At 42.4% G+C, this 13290-nt stretch overlaps 1 protein-coding gene across 3 annotated transcripts in view; it reads left to right on the forward strand.

Moving 5' to 3' along the window:
• ZNF516 (zinc finger protein 516) overlaps positions 1–13290 on the forward strand; it is a 100720-nt gene that overhangs the window by 42080 nt on the left and 45350 nt on the right. For all 3 annotated transcript variants that reach the window (XM_015617195.3, XM_015617193.3, XM_015617197.2), the window contains exon 2: positions 118–2139. In XM_015617195.3, coding sequence (XP_015472681.1) covers positions 243–2139 — 1897 coding nt within the window. In that variant the 5' untranslated portion in view covers positions 118–242. The remainder of the gene's footprint in view (positions 1–117; positions 2140–13290) is intronic.

Raw genomic sequence — 13290 nt, forward strand, 5'->3', positions numbered from 1 at the left:
TCATATGGTGTGATTCTGAGTGCAGAGTGAGTGATGGAAGCCGTTGAATTCAAAACATGAATAGGTTTGAATATATTTAAGAATCTGTACATTTGTATGATTTCGTTCTCGTTTCAGGTGATCTATGCCATCCGCTTACAGAGCACACAGAAATAAATCGGAGCTGTGGACTCTGCGGAGCAGCTGAAAGGAGAAACTCTACCCTGAGAATGAAGCAATAAAACACCTCTCTGCAGAACCGTATGATTGAGAACGCGGTCCAGCCCTCCTCTGCTGCCGGACATGCTTTTGTCCTCCTGCCCTGCTTACCCACTGTTGCAGTAATACAGATGGATCGTAGCAGAGAGGCAGAAATGGAGTTACGGAGATCCTCCAGCCCTGGCAAGCTAAGCAAGAACGACATGGATGCTGACAAGACCATGTGCCACAGCTGTTGCATCTGCGGTAAAAGTTTCCCTTTTCAGAGCTCCCTGTCGCAGCACATGAGGAAACACACAGGTGAGAAGCCCTACAAATGCCCTTACTGCGATCACAGAGCTTCCCAAAAGGGCAACCTGAAGATTCACATCCGCAGTCACAGGACAGGCACTTTAAGTCAGGGGCACGAGGCAGAGATGGGAGAGGCGCAGCTGGGGGAGATGGGTGTTTCAGAGGGCCTTGGTGGGTGCACCAGCCCCACTAAAAGCACATCTGCCTGCAACAAGATCTTGAACGGTACTGCTCAGGTCGATAGCAGCAAGATCTTGTTGAGAAGCAGCAAGAAGGAGGTCACAGAGATGGCACCAGCTGAGGAGGATGGCAAGCTGACCTCTTACCAGTGCAACTTCTGCAAAAACAAATTTGAAAGGAAGAAGGACCTGGAGCAGCACCTGCACCAGGTCCACAAACCGTTCAAGTGCAGGTTGTGCAGTTACATGACCCTGAGGGAGGAGACGCTGTTAAACCACATCGAGAAAGACCATATAACAGCTCAGGTCCCCAATGGGGAGACCTACACCGAGAACTGCAAGAGCGAGCTGAATGCAGGCGAGTTCCCGTGTGAAGTCTGTGGTCAGACCTTTAGTCAAACCTGGTTCCTGAAAGCTCACATGAAAAAGCACAGGGGGTCATTCGATCACGGGTGCCATATTTGTGGCAGGAGATTCAAAGAGCCCTGGTTTCTCAAAAACCATATGAAGTCTCATGGCCCCAGGTCTGGGAGCAAAAACAAACCAAAAAATGATTTGGAACTGATTGCCACTATCAATGACGTGATACAAGAGGAGACAATTGTGACAGGCCTATCTCTATATGAAGTTTGCACCAAGTGTGGAAATCTGTTTACAAATATGGAAAGCCTGAGAGTGCATAATGCTGTTCACTATCGTGTGCAGCCGGGCAGCACCGGGGATAAAGCTGAGGGCTTGACTGATGGGAGCCTGAGCTCCTCGGTAACCAAGCAGTTTTTCTTGCAGTGTCTCAATCTACGGCCATCTGTAGGGCTGGATAGAGTTACGAGAGGACAGCCTGGGAAAAGAGTAGCTGAGCTGGATCCGGTCAGTAGCTACCAAGCTTGGCAGCTGGCCACCAAAGGAAAAGTAGTAGAGCCCTCAGAGTATGTGAAGTATGTGGGATGGGATGAGGCCCTGGCAGATGCAGACGTGACTTACGACAAGGATAAGAGGGAGTATATCCTTGTCAACCAGGAGAAGCGCAAGCGAGACCAGGACTCGCCCAGCAACCCCAAGAAGAAGAGCTGCACCGGTGGGCGCCTGGAGAAAACTGGCAGTGTCCCAGCGGGGGAGAGCTGCCCGCCTGCCCCGGGGGATCTGGACTATCGCCCTGCCTCGCGGCAGAGCCGGCGGGCCGCGCAGAACAAGTCCACCGAGTGCTTTGAGTGCGGCAAGATCTTCCGCACCTACCACCAAATGGTGCTGCACTCGCGGGTGCACCGCAAGGAGCGGAGGAGCTGCAGCGAGGGCGGGACAGCCGCCCAGCCGGACCGCTACGGCTCCAGCAGTGAGGAAGGGGACTCGGGGTCCGTCAGCGGGCCCAGCACCCCTGGCTCTGCATCCGCCCTGGAGGACTCGGCCACCTCTGGCTTGGGAGAGGAGGGGGCTGAGGAAAGCTCGGAGGAGGGAGCAGCCAACCCCTTGCTAGGTAAGATCGCTCACAGTTTTTCCGTAGTAATTGTTGCTGGTCCCTGTGTCTCCTGGTCTGGGACACGGTGATGACCAGAGGGAGAAACACGTGACATCATGTGAGAGGTTTTACAGGTCCTGTGCCAGCTGCTTGTCTCATTGTGGCAACTCGTTTCTGGTGCAGGTAATAAAAGCGAGATGACATTTTTGTAATGGGCTGGTGAACTTGTATTTTGATGAAGGACACCTGAGAAGTATTCTAGTTGCCTATAGCAACACTGTAGTTAGGGTAGTCTTTTCCCTGGATATCTTGGGGGCTGTTTTTCCTCAATTTATGGGTGTCCTGTGCAGTGTTAGGCCTGCAGTGTACAGGTGTAGCCTGCATAGCATAGCCCCAAAGCACATACAACTTGTTAAGCGCCAGCGTGAGAGGAGTCTCTCTCCTCTTCTCCGCTTCACTTCCCAAATTGTGTTTATAACTCCAAAGGCTATAATTAATCTCTCTGGATTAAAGCGGTCCTTTGAGCCCAATGCTACTAAATGGAACAAATTATTCTCCAAATAGCAGCAAAGTAAATATTTAAAAGAACACCATTAAGCACTTTCGTATCTCTTTTTTTTAAATCCTTTATTTTTGTTGTTCACCATGCTTTGTTTGTAATACCCTTTTAGAAATGTGAGATTAACCATTCTTTCCTTACTAGTCCTTCTGCTGTTTTTTGTTTGTTTTCTGTTTAGTGAACAAAAACGGTTTCCTCTCATTTTCATTCCTTTTGTTGTGAAGAACATAGTTATCTATAGAGTTAAACTCATTTTCAAGACCATCGTGGATGAAGTAATCTTCACCATTGTGGAAGAGAGTGGGTTTATTCAATTACCTTGCTCTTTCAGCATATTATATAACGTTGCCTTTTCTCCTGGCTTCAGACCCCACAGCAACAAAGCAACATTTTCCAGAATTGTGAATTGCTACGTGTTTTTCATAAATTTTTGAAGCAGTGTTGGATATATTCAAATTGATCCAAGAACACCAATTTTTTTATGCTTTTTCACTTCTTCAGCTCCAAAAAGTCTAGTGACAAGCTAGATTTTTACAGATTCTTAAATACTTGCAGTATGATTACTGCGTGTTTAAAAGAAGGAGAATTTGGCTTTCCCATCTTCTGTTTGATTCTTGAACACTTGAATTTCTTTATGGGTACATGCCCACTTTGTGTGCAAGTCCATCAGCTGCCACCTGAAGCACTTGGGCCCAGCTGACACAAGGTGTGGTGATAAAACTGCAGCTTTGTCTAGAGTTAAATGGGGCTGCCACGTTTCAGCAGTGTAATGTACAATGCTGTGATAGAACCGCTGTGATGGAAAACCATCCCTCTGGAGATGGGCTGAAAACACCACAACACTTCTTCACATGAGGTTCAAATAGGAAAACTGTTCTTACATGCTTTCCCTGTTTTATTTCTAACAAGAAGAGTTGTTTCGTATCTTTGCCTGTTCTGCTTCTTGCCTTGGCTCGGGCTTTGAGCCTTTGTTGCAGGAGTGAAAGGGGAGAGTTAGAGTCACGCAGCACTTTGCTCTTGTAGGAATTAAAGTTACTGGCTTAACTGATGTCAGCAGCTGGAAACTCACTTCTTTGCAGACTCACTTCTTTGTGGACTCACTTCTTTGGTACTTTGCTTTAACTGTAAAGAAGCAGCAAATTGATGGGCCTGAATAAAGGCACATTTTGGAAAAGGGATGTATTTGCCATGATGGGCTGGGAGGGTGGCTGCTGCATTTTATATTTGCTAACATCACAGCTGAAGAGCTAATCAAGTATTTAATTGGCTAATGAGAAACGTTCCAGTGCAAGAGAAATGTTGCATATTAGTAGAGGTTATTTAACTCAAATCACTTTCTCAATGAAGGGAACATTTTTTACAAGTGATAGATTTTTTTTTTTAATTTGAAAGAAAGTTTAAGGGTTTTTTTGCTTGTTTTGTTGTGTTTAAAAGGAGTTTTCATAGGTAAATTTTCAAGACTAAAGTTTCCCAGTTGTCTTTTTTTGGTATGCAGGTTTATTGGCAGTGCCCTGGTATTGTGTACTAAGGAACTGGAGTCCTCCTGTTGTTCAGCAAGCTGTAGGATTAATTTTACTCTTTTGCAGATTCTGTTGTAACTCAAGAAGGTTTTGTTTCCCTTTCCCCTATGAACGTTATCTTAAGGTGTATGGAATATTGGCCAGATTCTTCCCTCATTTATGTGCCTGCAAAAATGAGGTGTTCTGGTATGGCCTTGAAGCACATTTTGTCCTAGAACTGCTCTAGTTTGCTATCCTTTGCTGCAGCTTTTTTTTAGTTACTCTTCCAGGTGAAGATTTTCCAGCAAGAATTGAGCTCCAGCCTCATGGACAGGCTTCCTCTCCAGTGGAGGCAGACAAACAGGGCTTTCAGTTCCTGTTCCTGAAATTATTTCTACAGCACTTTTTTTACTTAGGCTGTAATCAGGAAAATCTCGTGCTACTCATAAGGTTATACAATATCCGTTGGGGTTTTTTTTTTCACTTTCCTATCTTTACTCTTTCTTTCCCCTTTTGACGCATTACTATGTTATCCTGTGTCAGAAAAGGGCCTTGAGATTGCCGAGTATTGAATGTTGTGGCCTTGACTCAGCTGAAAGTATTTCTTTGTGCATTTAATTCTTCATAATCTGAGGAGTGCTGTTGACACACGGTGTCTTGCAGCAGGGAAGCTGGCAGGGCACCTCTATGGACACTTAGGTATGGGGGCTGAGGGTGGCAGGAGCAGGGAAGTATTGGCAGGGCTCGCTGGGAGAAGAGCAAGAATTGGGGTTGAGAGCCTGCAGGGCAGGCACGCCTTTGTTCTTAACATGTCGAGTAACATCATGATTTCTCAGGCACCAGGGTGTAGTGTTGCAGACCCAGTTTATCAGCTGCCGGGGGTAAACTGGCTGACTACAAAGTGTACTTCATCTGGTTGGAGGGAGGGTGAAAACAAGTTTTCCAGAGTTACACTTACTGTACTGTATGATACCTGTCATGCAGAGCTCATGCGTGAAGTATTTGTGCTTTGTGTGGCAGCCATGTGGGAAGAGGTGGCTCAGAGCACGTTTGCTTTGTTGAGACCAGATTTTGAATATTTTTGAGGTGTTCCTGCCCCAGATGATTCTTCATTTTTATTTATTATTCAAGCCACTTGCCAAACTGTACCTGAATGTCCACTGAGCTGCATCCAAAGTTGTGTGAACCATCTGTAGGTTGTTGCTCACCTCTTCCCCAAATTGAGGTTGGTTTTTTTTTTTCATGATTTTCATTTTTCCCTGAAAAGAACCCCAAAGATATGACTGAGAGAGTAGAGAGGAATTATATATGTGTTGATAAAAGTGAAAGGAAAACACTATTTTTATAATCTTCCAGCCTCTCACCTAAAATGTAGTTTTAGATATATCAAAGTAATGTGGTGGTTAGTATTTTTAAGGCATGAGCCCCTTAATTTCCATGGTGGTTTTAGCGGTGAAGGTGTTCAGGTTTGTTACATTAGGCTCTAGGTCCGTCCTGAAATGAAGAAGGAAGAACAATTTTTGAGACTGTGGCTGCTGTTGGCAGGTGGAAAGATGAGGAAAATAAGCGAAAAGAATTTAAATGCCTCTTGATACTTGGCAAGTATGTAGTAAAAGCACAGACCTGAGATAGCCCATCCAGTGAGGAAGTGCTATAAAGGTGATACTTCTTCTTGCATGTAAGTGTCAGTCTGGGGTCAAAGTAAATGTTAAAATTTAATCTAGGAGGGGAAAACAAAGAAAAGAAAAAAGAAAAGGAGAGTTATCTAGGAATAAAGGAGAGGAATGCTGCTTCTAGCATGTCAGTGTCAGGGAAGAACATCATGGAAAGGAGAGGATGTATCACCTTGGAATGCTGCTTCCAGTGAAAACAGTCTTGTCTATTCTAATTTAGAATAGACATTCCTATTTTTTCCTTTATCTCCTGCCTCTGCTCTCCCTTCTCTTAGTCTTTTTTGCCCTTCTGTTGGACTCATCTGATTTTTTTGAAATGCTTTAAGTAGAGACTGATTCTCTTGTCTTGGACACTTGTTTCTACTACACTGGCCACTGCAGGAAGGGACTGACTGTGAGTGAGGACTCTGGTACTGGGCCCTATATCAATACTGCTCTCAGCCCAGGAAGCTCATGGCCTGACTGAGGTGGACACAGGACTGCAGAATATAAAACAACTCAAACAGTGAATACAAAACAGTGCTGTGTGGCTGTGTTTGGTTTACATCAGGGATCACTGGTGGTGTGGTGGGACCTGCTTAGAACATGAGCACCATGAAGGAGCGGGATGTGGTGGGAGTGAGGTGCAGACTGGAGAGAAAAGAGAATGGGGGAAGGCGGAGAGAAGCAGGATCTCAGTGAAGGGAGCTGAGCCCCATGATGAGGTTTCAAGGGGGATAGGGGGCTGAGGAGAGGTGTGCAGTGGCAGTGGACTTCAGACCCTTCAAGGCAGTGCCAGCATGCTGGGTGACTTGCATTGAGGCTGTAAAGGCTCAGGGTGTGCTGTGCTCAGGTGGGTGACTCCAAGAGGATTTCCATGTGAAAACCAGAAGGTCTGAACCTCTTCCTTCGTGTTTGTTACATTTTAAAAACCCTTAGAAGAGCACGGCCAGAGACTGATTTAGGATCTTTTTTTAGTAAACTGAAGAAAAGATGACTGCCTGTGAACTGTTTGCAGGTTATACAGTCTTGGGGATGTAACACATACCATTTATCCCAGGCCTGTTATATGAAAATGCTATATATAAACTGGAATACTTGGATAGAAACATAACATTAGCAGGTCCTGTGGAATAGAAACATAACATTAGCAGGTCCTGTGGAAGAAGAGTAGGGGAACTTTATAAAGCATAAATTTGGACTTTGTTTTGCTCAGATATCAATTATAACAAGTCCAAGAGCTGGAACTTTATTGAAAAGTTAATATTTTCAGAAGTCTTTTGACGTAAAATAATTCAAAAGTAAAAGTGGTTTAGAGTTGCATTAATATTTTAGTAAAGCAGCAGGGCAGTAATTTGTGGGAGGAAAGCAACATTAAGAATAAAACAGCTAACCAAGTGAAATTAGAAAAATAAAAATGTATAGTAATTCCAGAGAACAGAGCTAGTTCTAGTAGATGTTTTCTGGTGCCAGCATGAGTGTATGGAACACTGCCACTATCCAGTACCAGGACTTCATTGTTCTTACATGAAAAAGTGTTCCTCTGTGTGCAAGGGGAGGTCTCTCCACCATGTTAAAAATCAAACATTTTTACGATATATCTTGATTAATTACACTTCAGATGCTTCACATGCCAGACTCTCACTGTAAATCCCACAGTATCGTGCTGCTAAAGTCAGTGCTCTTGGAACATTTTACACCAAATGATGTCTTGTTCTATATGTGCAGTCTTTAAGTATGTTTGTTGTTTAGCATGTTTAGTTTGCTGAAGGAGCATATAACAAATGGTAGAATGTTTCAGTGCTGGACAATTGTTAACGATTGCCCCAGGCTTCCAGGAAATAAGGCAGTTTCAAGAAGGAACAGTGTCTCAGAACTGTGAAGATAAGAGTGTTATGCTGTGATTACACCAGTTAATCTGGGCATTGCTGAGGGGTGGTTGTTGGAATATAAAACCCTTTCAGCTTTGCAACTTAAACTAATTCTTTGGATTCTTAACTTTGGTGATATCAGTGGAACTCTGGGACATCTAAAAGGTGATTAAAACCTCCCTTGGCAGGTGCACCTCGCACACATGAAGTTGCTTGCCCCTTCTGTATTTTAGGCTGATGGTGGGAGCTATGCTTCAAGAAACCCAAATGCAGGAAGTGTTTGATTGGAACAGGGCAGCAATGCTTTGGTATAAAGCAGCCTGTACCCTTTAATGCTATCCATTAACCTGACATCATACTGACTAAGGAACATGCAACAATTGCCCTGCAGGAATCTTGGATAAATTCCACTGTGTTCCTGATCACCATGCTTTGCTCTGCATTACCAAGGTCTATTTTACTCGGTCCCATGTAAGATGAGTGGCCAGAAAGAGCATTAAACATCAGTTCAAGTTCCTCTTAAAATGGGGCGTGGTGCTGAGGAACAGATAACACAGTCTGCTCAAGTCAGAGTTAAGGATTGCTCGCTGAGCTTAGGATACTTGAGTAGATTAATGACTTCTCATGACAGAGGTTGCCTTTATTGTTGCTCAGAGACAATTCCTTATGCAGTGTTTTGAAGTTATTAGACTAACTGTAACACTACTTTTACTCCTTGTGAAAAATTCAGTGATGGTGTTAAGTGCAGAAGAACTTTGTGCATATCAAAGATACTTCTGCTGTATTTAGCTTTGATTGTTAGTGTTCCTTTATTTTCAGGTTACCATATGCAATAACAAGTGACACAGTGAGATAGAAGTATTATTTAGGGAGTTCATTGTAGCTGTACTTCTGTAATACGAGCAACCAAAACACATCTCAGCTTGGAAGAAAAATTGTGCAAGATGCTAAGAGAGAGATAGGTTTACCCAGCCTTCATTTTATCTCTTAAGAAGCAAGGGAAGTGAGTGTGGTTTCTTAAAGGTAGGTGATAGGAGGATAAGCTTTGCCCAAGATGATTTCTTCATACTACTGCTTTCACTGTTTTTGGAAATGTTGTCCCAGGAGCTGCTTCAAAGGATTGCTTGTTTTGTTTTGTCTTTGTATAGTCCTTCCTGAGCTGTCAGTCAGCATTCCACACTTACCATATGCTAGTATTTAAAAAAAAATAAATTTCCTAGAGTGTGGAAAGCTATTGGCCATCTTGGTTTCACTTTGTGCATTCAGAAATACCCCTTTATGTTTAAGTCAGTTGCATGGGACTTCCAGTGTTCATACTAGGCTTTTAGCTCTTCTGTAAATATGGTAAGTGTCTGCATATATGCACTTGGAAACACATCTGTATAGAACCTCAGTTTCAACAAACTCCTCAATTCTTGACACCTGCCTTGGCCTTGCTGCCTTGTAAAAGTCAATTTAGCATCTCTGGTAATTCTTTGTACTGGATGTTTCTATTACATCAAACTGTAGTGTTGCAAATACTGCTTTGTGACATTTATAGTCAAAAGATCACATTGTGTAGTGCTTTTGTTTTCAAGTAGTTCCTGATCAGTGAGCGAGGACTGCCTTTACAGGCAGTGAAAATTGTGATGGTAGCATTTTAATGTGGTAGTTCCATGACCATGCTTAGTGGGATTCCACTGATCTGTAAATGACTGCTAACGAGGGGCTTGTATAAATGTCTTTAATGTTAAATCTTTTTGCTGTTCTTAACATTATGGTTCCATTTGCCCTCCATTGCGAGTCAGGTGTTCTTTTTTAGGGCATTAGGCACTCACAGTGGATGGGGTGGGCTGAGTCCTGCGGGAGCTGAAATGTGGGGGAGTCCCAGAGCTGCACAGGGTATAAAAGTAATGTGTGGTTGAGCCTAGCATTGGTAGATAATTTGTTTAGCGCGGGTGTGTTTTACAAATACAAGTTTTACTAGGTCTCACTTGACTTCACTTTATTACGTTTTAACCCAGTAGTCTCATTCAGGCACTGGAGGATTACTTGACTGTGAAAGAGTCTGACTGTGGTACCAGTCGTACCAGTAAACATCAAGAGCAACTTTGCTGCAGTTAAGGGAACCCTTTATGATGGGAACATCGATGGCTTTTCTTACTCTCAGTTTTCTTTTGATTGCCTACAAGATTGATTGTCAGCAAGCCTGTATTTTTTAGACATGAAAAGCATATAGTGAATTTTATTGAAACTGTGGAGGAAAACTTTTGAGTTTTGCGTTATAATTTTCAGTGCCTTAGGCCCCGAATGAGGCTTTCAGATCCTTGTACTTGGTGCGTGATTGCTGCTGTCCTGTATTTTGTAACAGACAGACAGACATTATTTTCAATGCCTGAATGGATTTGTAAATGTGTAGGGAACTTACTTTCATGGTGAATTTGTTTTTCTTGTTTATAGACAGCATGGGTTTGAACTGGAAAATTGCAGAATACTTTGGCCCTGATACAGCAGCAGTTATAACTGCTGGCTTGATTTTAAGCATAGGAGCAGTCAGATTGGAATCATTGTTAACTGCTTTGTTGAACCACTTGGCACCTAATGGCTTGAGATTAGAGAAGAATAGGGAAATCTTTCTTTTCTGTAATCAATGCCAGTGTAAATTGCATATCCTGAAATGTACCGTAGCATGCAAACTTTACAGGGAATAAGGCTAGGGGAGGAGTAAGTCTCAGAGTTGTCTTTTGTGGATACTCTGTTGATGGATTCAGTTATGCTTTAGCAATGCTGGGGGCAAAAATCCAACCCTTCATCCTTTTAAAGTGCAGAATCTCTATTGAGAAAGTGTCCATGTGAAAGACAAAAGTACTCGCTCAGTTGATGATCATTGTAACTTCGATACGGGTGCTTACTTAACATGGATTTAGAGCATGAGATACTCATCCTTGTACAGGACCCATGGGGGAAGATCTGCCCTCCTGCTTTCAGGACTTTGTTTTGCAGATTGGTAGTCTCAAACCTCAGTTATTACTTCATTATCTCTGTTACTTCAAATAACAGAAATACAAATACCCATTAAAATTATTGTTTTTGTCATATAACAGGTATAAAGCTAAAAAGTTTAGTTGTGTTTGGGAGACAGAAGTTAGGATTTACTCCAAGTCAGATCTTCTTTCTTTTTTTTTTTTTACTTTTTAATTTTTTTTTGAAGGATGCAAAATCACAGATTTTTTTATTTTTTTAAAGACTAAATGTAGGGTTAGTTTGTAATATAAGGTACTCCCAGACCTTGTGTTTCTTTGAGATAACAAATTCATCAGGCAGTTGAAGGCATCAGCTACACCTAACAGCACTTCAGAGGTGTGTGTTATCTTAGGGTAGCATATGTCTTGTGATGTCTTATTGCTTAAATAGTATTTGAGGCAAGCTGTTGTCAGCAGAACCTAAATATTTGACAGGGGGGAAAAAGCATAACCACAAGGGAAATAGATGGGTTCTTTGGGAAATGTGAACCTCAGGTCTAAAGGGCCTTTTTTTTTTTATTTTTCCCTCACCTCTCTCTTTCTGTGGAACATTTTCTGGGTGTTTTGACAGTAGAGGTCTTTCACCAGTGTCATGATTATGAAAGACTGGATGCAATGACTCAGGATGATAATGGGATATAAAAGACTTCATTTCTTCTATGCCTGCTGTACCCCAAGGTAGTGGAGCAGATGCTGTGTTTCCTTGTTGCCTTCTGCATGTTTTGGTAGGTGTGTAGCACTATTGAAACAGGGGTATGATCAGTTTTCCGTGATTTGGCCTTTATTCAGTAGGTAGTAAAACCTTTTTTTTTTACTAGATAACAAAGCAAACGGATCTGTCTCTTCCCTTAAAAGAGAATTCAGGAAGTACAGTTTACACTGCACATGGAACATATTAATCCTAAACCCCTTATAATACTTTGCAGAAGTTTCTTGTCCTTGCACATGTCTGTATCCACATTCACAGCAATTTCCCAGGAATGTCTTAACCTTAAGTACTGCTGAAGCCTGGAGAAGCCTCAAAAATAGCCAAACACAGAATGACAAGTGAAGTTGTAACAGGAAAAAATTAACCTTTACTTGGATTGTTCTGGGACAACAAAATGGGTGCACATAAGTGAGGATCACTTACTTGCTACCGTAATGCTAAATATATTTGACAAGGAAGCCTCAATGCTATTATTTGTGTGGAAGTAGGGAGTGTTGTGCTTTTTGAAGTTTAATACACACAGACTTGACACATCAGTTATAATTCAAACATAGTATCATTTTGAAAGTTATTAGGATTTTTTATCTTAGGTGTTATCAGCATGCAAATGTCTAATACTAAGGCTTATAATGGAAATAAAGTGCTATTAATTCATAATGAAGTTTTTATGTGCCAAGTAAGATTTTATGCTATACTGACCTTTCTTGGTCAATTCTATTAGAGCAAGATTGTGTTAAAAAAAAAAAAAAGTATCTTAGAATATATTCAGTAAGTTGAAATACTGACTTCACTCAACCAAGACATCATGTAAAGTACTCTTCATAAAGTATTTACTCAAATTCCAGTTTTGCAACTTTCTCTGAGGTCTTTAGAAGCCAAAAGGAAAGAAACCTGATACCTAGGGAGGAAAGGAAAGTTGGAAAGGGCCAAAATCATAATGTAATTAAAAAGTCCATCAAGCAAAAAAAAGTTTGAGAAAGGAAAGACAAAAATTCAGAAACCGTGTGAATTATATAACAAGTAGAGATAAATAGATCTAAATGGTAAAAAAATGATGCGTTACTATTGGAGGTGCATCCAAATGATCTAAACAGCTTCTTCTCTCATTGATAGTTCCAAGCAGACCTCTGCTGCTGACAGCTCTCCAGAGATGCCTGTCATAGTGGGCAGTGGGAGCTGTGCTAAAGCACAAGCCAGCAATGTGGTTTTCTGCAGTAACTGCCCTGTCTGTGGATTTGCTTTCTGACGTGCACGTGTTTGATTGGATTCGTGGTGTCAAGATTACCTCACAGCGTATACTCTGTAGGATAACCAGTCTGTATTATTTCTGCTGAGGGTCCCAGCTGGGAGTGAGCCAAAGTGCCATTTCATGATGTATCCCAGTGTTGTTGTGGGCAAACCGGGCGCTCAGGCTGGTGCAGCTGAGAGCTGGGTGATGGATGGGACCTAGCTGGGGGTACTGTCCTTCGATGCAACCATCACGTGTTTGTGAGCTTGAAGAAAGCGATAGAGGAATTTGTCTTGAAGGGTCTGGATTTCAGGCTCTTGTCAGCTGCAAACCATAGGTGGTTTATGTAGGAGTGGGGGAGGGAGCCTTAGGAGCAGCCTTGGAAAAAAGTAAAAGCACTGTCACAAGGGAGTAAGCTGTAGGTAAAAGCATGCTGTGTTTGCATAAACGGTGTCACAGTGTTGGCTTACTAATTGGCTTACTATCCCCTTATCCATGAGGGTAGCCAAGGCTTGGAGCAGCATGTGCCAGGGAGGTTGGCACACTGTGGGAGTTCATCCTATGTGGTCACAGCTGGCATTTGGGAACAGAGTACTGTTGAAAGGAAGGAAATAAGTGACCACGGAGAAAAAGTGTAGCATCAAAGAAG

This window comes from Parus major, chromosome 2, assembly GCF_001522545.3.
Source record: "Parus major isolate Abel chromosome 2, Parus_major1.1, whole genome shotgun sequence".
Classification (NCBI taxonomy): domain Eukaryota; kingdom Metazoa; phylum Chordata; class Aves; order Passeriformes; family Paridae; genus Parus; species Parus major.